This window comes from Podarcis cretensis (genome assembly GCF_951804945.1).
Source record: "Podarcis cretensis genome assembly, chromosome: 6".
In the NCBI taxonomy this organism is placed as follows: Eukaryota; Metazoa; Chordata; class Lepidosauria; order Squamata; family Lacertidae; genus Podarcis; species Podarcis cretensis.
This window is the reverse complement of record NC_137175.1, coordinates 53,562,996-53,578,316: the sequence shown is the minus strand read 5'-3', so window position 1 is coordinate 53,578,316 and position 15,321 is coordinate 53,562,996. Positions and strand designations below refer to the sequence as shown.

Sequence of the window (15,321 nt, the reverse complement as noted above, 5' to 3'; positions counted from 1 at the left end):
AATTATATTTGTAACCAGTCAGGCGCCTGTCCCTCTCTCTGCCAAGTCCATGGCAAGAGCACACGGGATCTCAGGCACCCACATAGGGTCTGTGTCCCTTTGGAGAACAGAAGATACAGTGGAGCCTATCATGCTTTAAGAAAGAGGGTTTATTCGCCTAATTACAACCTTGGTCTGTGTGGAGGGGGTCCAGATCTTACAGCATGGCCCAGATCATTGCAGGCAGTTTTTCCTTCACCCTCACCATGATCTGTCTCCCCTTTTCTTCCTCCTTCTTCTTCCCAGAAGCCCCTTGCCCTCCCCCAGAGCAGTTACCCTGGCAACCTTCCAAATCCCCGATCTCTGGTCTTACCTGGGACAAGGAGTTGTTGCCTGGTTTGCGTAAGGCAGCCCAGGAACCCCCTTGCAGCTTTTATTTCCCCTGCATATCACAAAAAACCCATAATCCTAGCATTTATTAATTTCTAGGTTTTAGGGGGATTCCCCCCAATTTCTACAACAGTATATACACCCAGACTGCAAGAAGGAGAGTCCAGTTTAATTTGAAAATTTGCATACTTAGGATTCTTACACCAAGGATCAATTAGTCAAATCAAAGATTGTCACTTTCAACATGGAGAAGGATTCTCTTGCTAGGTTTTCATCGGGTTCAGGACATCACACTCCACCAAACAGATGAGAGGTACTGTCAAAACTGTGGTAAATGTGCCAACCATCAAGGGAACAGAACTGTTAATCAGAACTGTGTAAACTATTTTGGTGCACTCTTAAATCTGTGCTTATGCCAACACAAGATCAAGAATGGGCATATGGGGATACAGAAGGGGGAAAGTAGAGTGGTAAGCAAGGTTTCAAAAAGCACTGTACAGGAATCCCCTGTCAAGTTATATGAGCCTTTACCAAGAACATATTTGGCACACTCACACACACCCATTGATCACTGTCCATTCTAGAGTCAAATTTATTACTCAGCTAAGCAGAGAGAGAACTTCAGTTAGTAAAAATTAGGTGCAGAGAATCACTTTTGTACTTCTGTACTGCCCTCTGGTGGGGAAAACAGATCTCTGGCGCATATGATGCTGTTGACCAGGCCTGTTTGAATCCAGTTTCTTTGTTCTTTTCCAGTTCATTTGTTGATGAGAAAAAGCTGAAGGAACTGAATATGCATGAGAAAGTAGTAGGTGCAGAGAGGAGTGATTAATAACATTTTTAATATTCAAAAGGTTACCATCTGGGATGTAAGAGGGTACTGATTTATGGTCCGCCACATATCTAAACCAAGGAGTAGTCAACCTTTTTGGACAAGTAGGCAAATTGGAATTTTGAAAAAGTGCTGTCTTTTGAAAAGGCGCCAGTCAGAAATGGTACCAGTCAGAAAACGCTGCCACAGGATAATAACTTAACACAAAATGACTGCCTAGAGGGGCATGACATAATGCAAAAAGGTTGCCATGGCAATACAAAAAACAAAAACAGAAAAAGTGAACCACAAAATGATGCTGGGGTACATACAGCCCCATCAACAGAGAGAGGAAGAAAGAATCCTACACCATTCACTCAAAGAGAAAAGCTCTTTGCACCTCTCCTCTGTTCGGAATGGAAAGGAAGGTAGATGTCCAGTTCTGGCATCCAAAGAAATGTGGGCCTGTTTAAGGAATTTTAGGAGAATGAGTCAGTGCAGACAGGAACTGAGCAGGAAAGGCAATAGACTTTCATGGGGGGGGGGTTGAGCATATTTTTACTGTGACAATTTGCAGGTGTCACAGGAGATACTGGTGAGCGCAGTGGTCACACTGGTGCCCCCTGATCTAAGCAAATGGTCTTGCTCCAGGTTTGACATGGAACATATTTTGGACCTGCAATGAGGTGGGTATGGATTTAATCTGTTACTTTTCAGGGGAACGCAAATGGGGAATTCCCATATTCAACACCGGGGATGACAGAGGACAATAAATTAAGGCATTTTATCAAAAGAAAAGAATACAGGTTTAAACCAGTATTTTTATTCTTATAAAATGCAACAAAAAAATAACCAAAAGGGAACATACATGGGGTTACTTTCATTTATAAAATAAGATATGTTACAATTAAATAAACAACAAGAATGATACAATATTCGGCATATACCTGACACATGCCTTCATGAATTTTAGTTCTAGTCCAATGTAACCCAAAATACTTCAATTGGATCATGTGTGGAGTGTCAGTTCTCCCACAGCTTCTGGAAGTGAATCATTTTTATCATTATCAAAGTTTCCCAAGCATTTTGAAGTCATTCATTTTTTGTTGGTAAATTTAGTTTTTCCCAGGCTCAGGCCAATGTTGAAGCTTTGCCAAAATCAAAATGCACATCTTGCTCTTGGGTTAACTCACCCACCTGTCATTTAGTCTGTTTGTAATTTTGTTTGTAAATCTGCTTGTTTCTCTGTAATGTGATAAGTGAGTTGATTGCTGAAATATTGTATTAAATATCAGTTCTATAGTGGGGGGAGGGAGTTGAATGTTGGAACAGATTGTTGAAGGTATGATGGCAGAAGGATTCCAGGCACATGGAGGAAAAGAGGATGGGATGAAGACCATATGGGGAAGGGCTACAGGGCAATATGAGCATATGCTTTGCATGCAGACAGTCCCAGGTTAAAATCCCTAGCATACCCAGGTAGGAAAGGAAAAGACTGCCAGTCTGTGTAGATAGATTGTACTGAGCTAAATTGACTTGGTATAAGGCAGCTTCCTATGTTCCAGTGGAGCTTCAAGGGGTATGATTTAGTTCTGTGAAATATGGAATAATATAGAAGGAGAAGGAGAAGGCTACCATTGGCTACTAACTTGGTTGGCATCTGTCTATCTTGAGAGACAAAGGAAAAGTGGCCTACGTAGATGGGCCACTGGCCAGCAGGTCTCTCCTTACATTTTTAGGACATTGGCATCACTTGCTGAATGTTGATGTGAGACCTTCCCAGCCCTATAGGAAGCCTGTGTGGGCATCCTAGTGTTCATCCATATAGTATATACCGTACTTTTCGCTCTATAACACGCACCCGACCATAACACACACGTAGTTTTTAGAGGAGGAAAATCCATAGGCATGCCATCCATAGGCATTCCCTCCATAACACGCACAGACATTTCCCCTTACTTTCTAGGAGGAAAAAAGTGAGTGTTATGGTGCAAAAAATATGGTAGTCATGGAAACGGTTCTATATTAAAAGCTTCATTATTCTTTAAATCACGAGCATGCTGTTTCTTAGGGAAACTGATATGATTCACAGTGGCGTAGCGTGGGGCGTGCAGGGGGGCCGGCTGCACCGGGCGCAACATCTGGGGTTAGGGCAAATCCATGGGTTAGGGGGCGCAAATCCACGGGTTAGGGGGCGCAAATTACTTGCCTTGCCCCGGGTGCTGACAACCCACGCTACGCCACTGATGATTCATCCTGTTGCTATAAAAAAAAAGTCAGAATGCAAGATTTAGAATGCAAGCTGTCAAAATTTCAGAGAGATCAGTTGAAAGGTGGCTTGGCTTATGGCAGTTTAAAAATGGGAAAGCGGATGGTACTTATAAACCCTGCACACATAGTGGCATCTGCCACTAAAGAGCAACCACAGTGAATGTAGCTACTCCTCAAGTCTTGCAGCGTTTGCCCAGTCCTCTTGTTCTTCACCATTTAATGTTAATTGATAAATGCACCCACAAGCCAGCTGCTTCCATCAAGCTGCCCACTGACAGAACTTCCAGGTTATACTGGCTGGCTTCCCATACATGTTATCCTGTGCAAAATAAGACAGCACTCAGGGATGGCTGTCCTGTCAAAGGAGCAGTGATGCAACCAACTGAGATGCAGAGTGTTGACAATTGCTTCTGGCGCCTCAGACGCTTCCCGAAGTTTCATCTCCTTCCTCTAGCTGCCTGGTTGACTAATGCGGGGATACCAGAATTGGCTAGGGGAGCAGGGAACATACGAAAAAGGGTATGGGGCAAGGCAAGCTTTTTCTCCATGATGAATTCCCCTTTTCCATTGGGTGTTTATAGTGGCAACAAGAGTTTTGAAATGTTGTAATGCCAGGGAACCTATAAAAACATTTTCCCCCTTGAAGGCTTTTGGATCCAATGGGATCCAAATTCCAGCTGATTTGGCCTGGTTGATATCTGGAATTGACTTGGGACGGCTAACACAATTGTTCCTAGGTGTCCTGTCCCACTGAACAGATAGCCAATTTTAGTGGGAAGTGTTGCATATGAAGGGTCTGGGACAATGGTTAGAGAGCAGAAGACAGACAACTCAGGATGAGGATGACAATCCTGCTTTTAGATTGCCAGTTTGGATCAGGGACAGTGCTTTGTGGTATTTCAACTTCTTCTTGGAAAGCAGATTCCAGAAGGGGCTCCTGTTCATTCCTATGAGAGGTGTTCTGTGGGGTTCAGTTTTGTCCCCCATGTCTGGAATGAAATGGTTGGTGGAGGTTATCCACATGCAAGTATGCTATTTTCTCCTTTTCATCAGATCCGAGGAGGGTGGTAGATCTCCCAAAGGGTACAGTGCCTTCAGTGATTAAAACTGATCAGTGGTTTCTGTGATAAAGAAAATCCTGGTGGGGATGACTCACAGCAGTACACATGTAGTAGCTGCTATTTATTGTATAAAGTAAGTAGTAGCTGCTGTGAAAAGGGATTGTTAAACCACTCTAGGAATTGTAGCTCTGAGGGGGGAATAGGGGCCTCTAACAACTCTCAGCACCCTTGATGAACTATAGTTCCCAGAATTCTCTGGAGGAAGCCATGGCTGTTAAAGTGGTATAATAGTGCTTTAAACGTGCAGATGTGTCCCTGGCCATATGTTGCAGATCCATTGTGGACTATAGTAAACTCTCATTGCTTGGGACGTCGACTGTACTGCAGATTTACCTGCAGGTGGTGCTGCTTGGCCACATTTTAAATGTTCGGAATAGTTGACCAGCTCTGAAAAAAGAGTGACAGAAGACCTAACCCCTCTGGTGTATACAGTATTGTGATCCTTGAAATTGATGCTGCATATAATTCTTTTAGCCTTATTCTATGCATGACATTGTAGATTGGTCTAAGTGACCATGGCTGGGTTTTTGCATGGCCATGCTGTTTATCTAACTACAGTTTTATCCTGCTCTGAGTTCTCCAAGGAACTCAGGCTGGCATAGGTGGCTCTTCTCCCTGCCCTCCATTGCCTGTCACAACAATGCTCTTTTAATCTATGATGCAAAGTAAGAATCCTAAGTATTCTTATTAGCAGACAGCAAACACCACTGAATGCACTGGGACTTCCTTCTGAGTCAGCATGTTCAAGTGTTGTCCTGACAATTTTCTATCATGAGTCCATGGCAGGTGTGTACATGTGGTAGTTCACTAACATTGCAAGAACTATCTGTTTATTACTGATCTCTGTTTCTTCTTCTTCTTTGACCACTTATCACTCCATAAGAAAGTCCAGCTTCTTACCACTTGTCCACTTGTCCAGAGCAGAAAGTTATTCTGCCATTTGAGTGGACATAATTAACCCGAGATGTGTGAGTGCGTGCCTGTGAAGAGGCAAGACACAGATCAGGAAAAAAGCTGGGGTAATGCCAAGGGAATTGAAAGCAACCACCACCAAAGAGTTCAAAGCCTCCTCAGGAATTTTGCTCAAAATGAGATTTATGGGTAATGTAGTGTACCCAACACATTTTTCCTTTTTCAGGGGCAAAAGGATTTTGTTCCATTCATTGTGGTAGCTTATTGTAAATTACCACAATAAGTGGAACAAAATCTTTTTTCTCTGAAAAAGGCAAGGCTCCAAAATGTGTTGGGCACACTATTTGCCACAACCCTTTTCAGTGTTTTCTTCTTCGTTTTTTGGAGACAGAACCAATACACCCATCATATTTTTGTCTTCAGGCATCCATGCTGCAACCACCCCAGACACATACGCACATACTGATCCTCCCTTAACTTTATTTTATTTTTAAAATTTCTATGCCACCTTTCAATATAAATATTCACAGAGCAGCTTATGCAATAAAGTTTAGTCAGCCTGCTCATATTTTATATGATAGAATTTTGCTTTTACTCTGTTTTTCTCTACAATAGATTTTTAAATGCCCACCATCTGTAAAATATCTACCCAGTTGCCAAAATGTTATCAAACATCTCCTGAATTACAGCCCTATTTAAAGTGCTGGCAATTGCACAATTACAACCTTGTTTTGCCGTTTTGATCACTGCCCTTCCTGTTGCTCTGTAATCATAGTTAGGTAAAAGCTTTGGTCAGTGACCAACCCTCGCATGGCCTCACTCAGTGCAGCCTCCCAAGTTGGCAGGGAGCAACTAAGTACTATTTCCAAACAAATTGTCAATTGATTTTTCACCCACCTTAAAGTAATTTGGCCCAGTGCGAGGGCCACACATGGAGGCAGAGCAGCCCTTCCTTGCTCCCCCATAGAGATCAAACAGCTGGCTGAGCCTATGGACTGCCTGGAAAGATCAGGCGTGGAGTGTGGTGGGTGAGGGGAATGCCCACCCCCAGTGAATAGGGAGACACAGCCTTGTGGAAGTCTTCCCTCAGGGCCTGTCCGGAGCAGTTTCCTGTGCTCCTGGTTCCACCACAACACACAAATGCAAATGCAGGAAGTGTCCTTCCCATTAGCCCACTGCGAAAGCTGGCTGTGCAATCCATCCACATGGGCTGGTGGAGGGAGCAGCAACAACAGCCAGAAGCACTTTTTGCAAGGGGGCTGAAAGTTAGAAGCCCTGCTGAACCCACTAATCTGATTTTCAAAATCAGGGTATTTTTGCACGTGTTCACATTTATCACTTTCATCCCCTTCCTCTGTTATCCAGCCCTACCCGCCCCACTCCACTCTCCATGCTGCTTCAATGTAAGCTCATTGCAGCAGGCATCTGTGCTCCTCTTCCTCCTCCTTCCCGTCTTATATTTAACATTCATTTTGGATTCCCTTGACACAGAATCCATGCTCCAGAGTTCATGCTCCTTGATGCCATGAGGACACCGCAGGAACCGTCAAGCAAGGTGGAGAAACTCCATGTTTCATACAACCAGGCCTTCGGTCTCTGATAAGAGCAGCCCCACCATGCTTAGGTGACTGGCTCAGCATCTGATAGTGTGCAGTGATGTCTGTCATTCACCTCAAATCCCCACAGCTCAGGCATGCTCCCAAGTAAGTGTTTATTGAGGAAACAGTGCTGCTCGTGCATGCATGCTTTCCACAGCTGCCACTGATGCTGTCAGCATCAAAATGCCAGCTCATACTTTTAACATGGAAAAACCACTGTTGTACATCCAAAGGAACCACTGTCATGGATGCTTGTTAGTGCATTTATTTTGGTAGGTGGCCCTTATCACTCTACTCCTATTTCTGTTTGCTCCTCATTTGTTTCAGGTGGCCCAAATGATACAAGCATGTCTATTCCCACTGATTGATTCATGCTGAAAGGAAATCCCAAACTGAAACAATCCGATTTGGAGGAACTGTCTCCACACTGCTCATGTGTGAGGGATTATTCTAGAGACTGTATGCGGCATATACATTAATTGAATACATTTAAAAAAAAACACTAATAGGGAGGTCTTATGCAAGACCTCTTCATCACTCTTATGCAAGCCTTATGCAAGTCAGGTAGATATTCTTATGCAAGATCTCAGTATTGGAAATGGAAAGGGGAAATGAAAATGGATATTGCCCCCAATTAACCACCACAACAACAAAGCCTCAATTTTGCACATTATGAAACATAGTAATTAAGGCTGGTGATGTTTGTTCTTGTGTACTTCCAGGGATCTATTCTTTTTAAAGGTGTGCGCACACAGGTACATAAATACCTGTGCACATGGCCAGAGAATGAAAATATAGTGGAGGGCTAAGAGAGAGGCGGGGCAGAAAAGCTCCACCAACTGGTGTGGATGACATGCAGGAGAATAGCAATGAGTATCCATGACTTAAAAAAGAGGAATGTCAGATCTTTACAAACGTTTGCAATGTAAACTGTTTGTAATATAAGACCCGGGTCTGGAAATATACTAAGTCAATCTACCAAACAAGGAGAGCCCCCCCCCACACTTTCCTAGTTTGGTTGTGTGAATCATCTATCTGCTAGATTCAAGTTATTATTATTATTATTATTATTATTATTATTATTATTATTATTTTACCCCGCCCATCTGGCTGGGTTTTCCCAGCCACTCTGAGCGGCTTCCAACAAAGACCAAAAATACACTAAGATGTCACACATTAAAAACTTCCCTGAACAGGGCTGCCTTCAGATGTCTTCTGAATGTCAGGTAGTTGTTTATCTCTTTAACATCTGGTGAGAGGGTGTTTCACAATAATAATAATTTAGTCCAATGTGTCAGATGGAAACATGTTAGCAACAGGGATAGAGGCCCTCCCCGAACAGAGGCTTAATTCAAAATTTCCTTGGAGTTTTTTGTTATGCATTATGGCAGGTGGAAAGAAAATAATGGTCCACTAAACTTCTTTAGATGACTAATAACTTACTTATATTTTGTGCGAGGTACCATAGCTTTGTGGCATGTATACAGCTCCAAAATAGTTAACATTAAAATACTTAAGCAAGTTATATTTATATGTACATGGATAAGGCCCTCTAGTGTTCTTTGGGCTGCAAGCATTTTTGTCTCCGTCTGCTGCCACCATCCAGTTACTCTTCACCTCATTTGTTTAAACAGTTGCTCATGTCCTGGGGCAGTGAGTTCCAATGCCCATTAGTCTTAGCAGGAAGCCATCTTTTATTGAATTCATTTGGAATTTAACATCTACCTTGAATTTTGTTGACTTTAGGATAGATAAGTAGCAATTCCTATTAATTTTTGTACAAAATGTTATTTTATATTATAAATCTCCATATACCAAAGAGTTTGGGGAGTTACTTTATTTTCCCCATCTGCTTCTGGTGTGTGTGTGTGTGTGTTCCAGTCCTTCTCTCCCTCCTAAGTCCTCAACGTTAGGAGCACATCCCATTCAACTCAATAGAATTTATTTCCAAATAAGTGTACTTACAACCGCTGCATGCTTTTCTTTCTCTTTCTCCCCAAGCCATTTTTGGTGTTAATTATGTTTTTCATGTGAATCCAATAATCTTCTTGGCAAGTAGCGAGGTGGGGGTGGGGTCTACACATTAAAGGATCCACAAATCTTGCCAAGACTGGCAAGATTTATTGAAAGCAGGATTCTGATTCCTGCATGTTGGGACAGCACTCTATTTTGGGTCTGGCTGGGAAATGAGACACAGTGGGCACATCTTTTCTTTCTCCCTCTCCGTTTTCTTCAGCCCCCTCCCTCCCAGGATGGAGTCTCACCCAGTAATGGTGTGAGAGAGAAAGTGATTGTTCCTGTAGTTCCAGACAAGCTCACATGAGAAATCCAGTCCCTCACTGGGTTCCTTGGCACAGACAGGCATCTCAGCTGCTGATCAGTGATTGATTGATGGCCCCTTAGCCATCAATTGGGCCTGGGGGAGCAGAGGCGGGTACCAACCAGCTGGATGAATCACCCTGATCAGGATGCGTTCCCTACCCCCCTTGGCTTGTTCAGTCATGCTGAAGCTGCTTTAAGAAAAGGTAATGATTATTATGAATCTTTGGAATGGATTCCTGCTCCAAGTCCCCCTCCACACACCCTGCTGTCTGCAGCGTGAGGCATTCCCATGAAGCGCTGCTGAGGAAGTCAGCTGGTTTGTGGGTGAGGCACCCCAGTGAGTCTGGCTTAGGTAACACTTCCAATTCCTCCTTACAGACAGGGAGTGGTGAGTAAGCAACTGTGGAGTTGCAATTTTGGGAGCAAGGGGTGTGTGTGTGCTTGTGCGTGCGCTCTTCTCTCCCAGGACAAAACCACCCACTGTGTGGCCCCAGGGACGTGTCTGTGTGTGCAACTGCATGCCTGCACGTCTGTGCATGTGTTCAGAGCCACACACTGCTTTGTCCTCTAGGAGGCATACAGACAGAGATAGGATATTTATAACGCTGCTACAGTATGATGTGCTGGGAACTAATGAGACTTTCCACAGAGATGTTTCCTTGTGGAAGTAGCTCTGAAGTAGCTATAACGTCCACATAGTTCAGGGTGCGGTCTGAAGTCACATCAGGGTACCACCCTGCTAAGGCTAAGTAGGCCTGGCTCTGCTGAGGGCCGGATGAGTGACCTTCTCAGATCCACAAGTGACACAGCCTTGGCTTCCATGATGGAAGAAAGGTGGGGTAGGAGCATGAGAAAATACAAGAGTAAAAAATAATATAGATTATAAAAAGGATAACTTTTTGCAACTCCTTGCTGATTACAGTGCCCTAGCTTTTATCCTTTAATCTTATTTTTCTGTTAATTTCACTATCAATATCTAAAGTAACATGATTATACCAAAGCGCTTGTCGGAAGTTATCAAAATGATGTCGTGTGACACTCCAGTTTACTCCTTGGATGCCAGCAGGCTGCATGAAGCTGCAGGAGAAGTGATATTTGCATCAAACTTTTGTAATATTATGTTCAGGTTTTTTTAAAAGCACTTTCTCCGCCATTGCCTGGCATTCTTCTTGGTCAGATGCCTGCTAAGCTTCTTCCTCACAAGCAGGTGAGTAAAGGGCGGGTGGGGAGGTTGAAGCTATTCATGCCACTAATTAGCAGCCATTTTTCTTTAGACTGAGGGAAATAGGAATGTTTCCCCCCAGCCAACCGGGCCCCAGGAATGAATTGGAGGCAAACAAGCCAGGGGATAAAGGGGTAGGCGGGTGTTTTCCTGCCTCAGTTGGCAACTGTTTCCCTAATAAAAAGAGAAACATACTTGAGGAGGGGGCTGCAGGCCCTAATTAGAAGGAAGGGGATTAGAATAGTGAAAAGGGGGCTCTTCTCTCTCTCTCTCTCTCTCTCTCTCTCTCTCTCTCTCTCTCTCTCTCTCTCCTGTATACAGGATCCCTGAGTTAATGGGAAGAAAGGGCTTTTGGGGGTGGATGGAGTCAGCATGCGGGGGTGCAGGTCCCCCCCCCCCACTGATACAGCTCCACTGCCACTCCTGCCACCATCCCATGGGAGAGAGGATGGCCTGATTTAGGAATGGGGATTGTCTGAGTAGGCTGCACCAGTTTTGATCTGGCAAAGCAAGAACCAAATATCAATAACCATGTGCCTTGGGAAGGGGAGGGGCCCAACCTCTGGTGCCCTCACTTGGGAGTTGGTTTGATAGTTTTTTGCCCTTCAGAACAAAAACGTATGAAATGGAGATCTTAGCAAATGTTTCAATCCTAGAAAGTTTTCTGGCTGAGGGAGTGAGTAGCTGGGAGTTAGTCTGCTTCCACAACAGGTGTTTAGTGTGGAATCGCCCTGCCTTAGGTGCTTATATTTCACAGTGGGGTCACACAACAACCTTGCCCAATATTGTAACCCTCCTGTGTTTTCCCTGTGCTGCTTCTGTCTTTCTTCTTACCACAGAAAGTCTGACTTTTTTTAAAGGGACAGTTGTAGCTGCCTTGAGCGCTACTCTAACTTCTTATTAAAGATGGATATTTTTACTTTATTTATTAATTGAAATACTTGCATAGTGCAGTTTCATTTAAAAAATAGTTAGAGCAAGTCCAGTTGAAGCATTCAGTGAACTGTCTGCTTCATCTGTACTGGATCAGTTGTGATGTGAGAATGTAGAAAAACTGCTTGAAAAAGTGTGACTGACAAACTGTCACCTTTGCCCATCTCGGCTTCTTAAAGCTAGTAATGAGGGCTGACTGGGCGGGTTCAGGGAGTGATCAGTGCTTCATTGGAAGTGGGGGAAGTACCATTCTCCTTGAAGGAGGTGGTGGTCATCCCCTTCTTAAGAGGTCCCCCCCTGGACTTTAAAGTGCTAAGCAGCTATCACTCAGTGGCGAATATCCCCTTTGGGTGCTTGGTGCAGTCTCACTCAATGCACATTGCTTAATATCTGGTACTTGTTATTCTACTTGTTTATCCCAGCTATCCTGGATGTAGCTCTTTCAATGGCGGTTTAACTTTGGCAAAAGACAAATTTTACTGCATGCACCTAGCACAACCTTATCTAGCCTGGTGTCCTCCAGGTGTTTTGAACTACAACTCCCATCAGCCTAAACCAGCACTGCAAAAATATCTGGAGGGTACCACGTTGGCCTAGTACAAGACCCAAGAGTAAGAAAATTAGGGGTTTATTTCCCTTGTAGACACTTCTGCACCCAGCAATAAATGCTTCTGGTTTTCAACATTATGCTCACAGCAGATTCCAGAGAAGATTGATTACTGTGTACTATGCCCCTGCCACTTCGGATAAGTCTCTGGAGTTTGAAAATCATCAAATAGCAGTAGGGACAATGGTTTAGGGAAGGAGCCCAGGGATAATATTAGTACAGTAGTACCTTGGGTTACATACGCTTCAGGTTACATACGCTTCAGGTTACACACTCCACTAACCCAGAAATAGTGCTTCAGGTTAAGAACTTTGCTTAAGGATAAGAACAGAAATCGGGCTCCGGCGGCGCAGCAGCAGCAGGAGGTCCCATTAGCTAAAGTAGTGCTTCAGGTTAAGAACAGTTTCAGATTAAGAACAGACCTCTGGAACGAATTAAGTACTTAACCTGAGGTACCACTGTATAGGGCAGAGTGCCTCAAATTTACATCATTCCCAGAATTACTTCTGGTTGATTGTTACCAGGCATTTTCATCTGCGCAGAAATTTTATAAAAAAATTAATGGAGTGGTGGCTGCTGGTGGTATCTCAGGCTATTTTCTCTACAACCCACATTACATTTGTTTTAATCCCACCCTCAGTGTCCCATACAGAGTTCTCCCCACTTACCCCATTTTAACCTCACAATGCCATCATGAGGTAGCTTCATTTCACAGTGAGCTTCATGGCTGAGTGGGATCCCTGGTCCTAAGGTGGTAGGGGCTGCCTCATGAATCCTGGGAGCAACTCCTGTCTCATCTGGGCACTCTTAGGGCCCTGCTGCTGAAGTCCAAAGAACCTAAGAGTGAGTGAAAAAGCCCTTGAGCCCATCAAGCTTCTTGTCCTCCCATTGAGAGCCATATCGTGAAGCTGGATGAAGCCAAATCACACTAGGGTATGGGAGAGGGATCACTATTTACCACTTCCTAGGAAACACATGGCATTTCCGTGCACTGCTCTGGTTCGCGAGAAGCGGCTTAGTCATGCTGGCCACATGACCCGGAAGCTGTCTGCAGACAAACACCAGCTCCCTTGGCCTATAGAGCAAGATGAGCGACGCAACCCCAGAGTCGTCTGCGACTGGACCTAACGGTCAGGGGTACCTTTACCTTTACCTTTAGGAAGCACACAAAAAACACATGGCAGTGTCAAATCTGGGATAGAGAAGATCCCTGAAAAGGAAAGGCCCATATGTGGGAGTGACAGTCAGTCAGGACTGCAGGACTCCTGTGCCTTGAACAGTGGCTTGGCTGACAGAAGGATGGTGCAGTATTCCTTACAGCCCCACCTGCATGCTAAGGATACCTTTGTCTGTTGCATCAAGAAAGTAATGGGAAACAGGAAGCAGTTGGAGCATATAGCCCCTGAATTTGCATGCACAGTAGGCATGAGGAAGTAAGCAGGAGTATGGGGTCCTTGTCGCGGGATCACATTCACCCAGTGGTATACCAGCTGCACTGGCTCCCGGTGGAGTACAGGATCAGGTTTAAGGCGCTGGTTTTAACCTTTAAAGCCCTATACAGCCTAGGACCCTCGTACCTACGGGACCGCCTCTCCTGGTATGTCCCATGGAGGACCTTACAGTCTTCAAATAAAAACATCTTGGAGATCCCGGGCCACAGGGAGGTTAGACTGGTCTCGACCAGAGCCAGGGCTTTTTTGGCCGTGGCACCAGTCTGGTGGAATGCTCTGTCACAAGAGACTAGGGCCCTGCGGGACTTGACATCTTTCCGCAGGGCCTGCAAGACGGAGCTGTTCCGCCAGGCCTTTGGCCAAGGCACAGTCTGACCCCCTCTCTCCTTCTGTAATCTTCATAGAATTCTAACCCAATAATTGCCATTAATTTGATTCTGAATTGATTCTACAGTGTATTTTAATTAACTGACTGTGCAATTTTATGTACACTGTGCTATTTTTACCTGTTGTTAGCTGCTCTGAGCCCGGCTTTGGCTGGGGAGGGTGGGATACAAATAAATTATTATTATTATTATTATTATTATTATTATTATTATTATTTCCTCTCTCTTGGTGATTGTAGTGAAACACTGTGTCCAGCCATCGCTTGTTCTGTTCCATATGATCCTGCAAGGCAAAAGTATTCATGACTGGTCAGTAGGGTTGCCATATTTCAAAAAGTAAAACCAGGACACCCCAAAAGTTGTTTTTTAGGAAGACTCCCTAACCCGAAAGTTGTACTGGTCAACAATGCCATTGGCTGGAATGGAGTGCCTCATATTTGGGGGAGACAGCACTCCCTGCTGTTGGGAGGGGAAAGTGTTGGAGCAATACAGTTCAGAAAAGACACAGTATTCACACATGGCAAAGGGGTGTAGGATCATGGGAGACAATCAGTGCAGTTATGCATTAGATTAGATTAGAGCAAATGTTTTACCACCCTCCTAGAGGGTGAGCCTAGAGGGTGAGCCAGATCTGGACCTGACCCACTGGACATATCCATTTCCTTACCTCTGCTATAGTGTAGGATTGTACCCTATGATTCTGAATTTCCAAATGCGTGTTATGTACCAAGCCCAAATGTCTTTGAATTAAAGAAAGTTTACTATTTCAAATTTTCCACCATTCCATATGGAGATGAAAATGAATTTTGAAACATCAGACTCTCATGTGGGATGGGGATTCCATTTTTGGCTGTACTCTAGCACAGACATGCTCAGGAGACTTACATTGTTCAGAGAGCTTCCAGATGTGTGGAACCTTGAAGAAATGAAGTATTAAACAAAAACAGTGAGAGCTCGCTCAGGAGAAATACTGGAGATGGACTGCCTTCCCTAACTGCCATTAATTCATCACGTTTGCACAAGCCCTGCCTAAATGTTCTTTAGTCCTGATTTTGGCCCAGATAAACACAAGGTGATCTTTTTTAAAGTTGTCAGTTCTGTCATTAATGTACATCTTACAATATGGAAAAACATGTTTGCATATGTTTTAATTTCCTTGTTTAAACATTCAGTTCTATAGGATCAGCAGAAGCATAACATTTTTGATTGGTTCATACATCATAGCTTGACTCTTTTTTATGTTATGACTTTTGGAAACATTAAGTGATTATTGCAGAGCATATATAAGCATTCTGCATTCCCATATAGAAGGCACTCG

The 15,321-nt window shown here is 43.9% G+C and overlaps 1 protein-coding gene across 1 annotated transcript in view; it reads left to right on the top strand.

Moving 5' to 3' along the window:
* Positions 1-10,557: 10,557 nt before the first annotated feature.
* EIF2B3 (eukaryotic translation initiation factor 2B subunit gamma) overlaps positions 10,558-15,321 on the top strand; it is an 89,819-nt gene continuing 85,055 nt past the window's right edge. Inside the window, exon 1 of the mRNA XM_079980418.1 lies at positions 10,558-10,611. Within this exon, the coding sequence (XP_079836544.1) occupies positions 10,582-10,611 (30 nt within the window). The 5' untranslated portion in view covers positions 10,558-10,581. The remainder of the gene's footprint in view (positions 10,612-15,321) is intronic.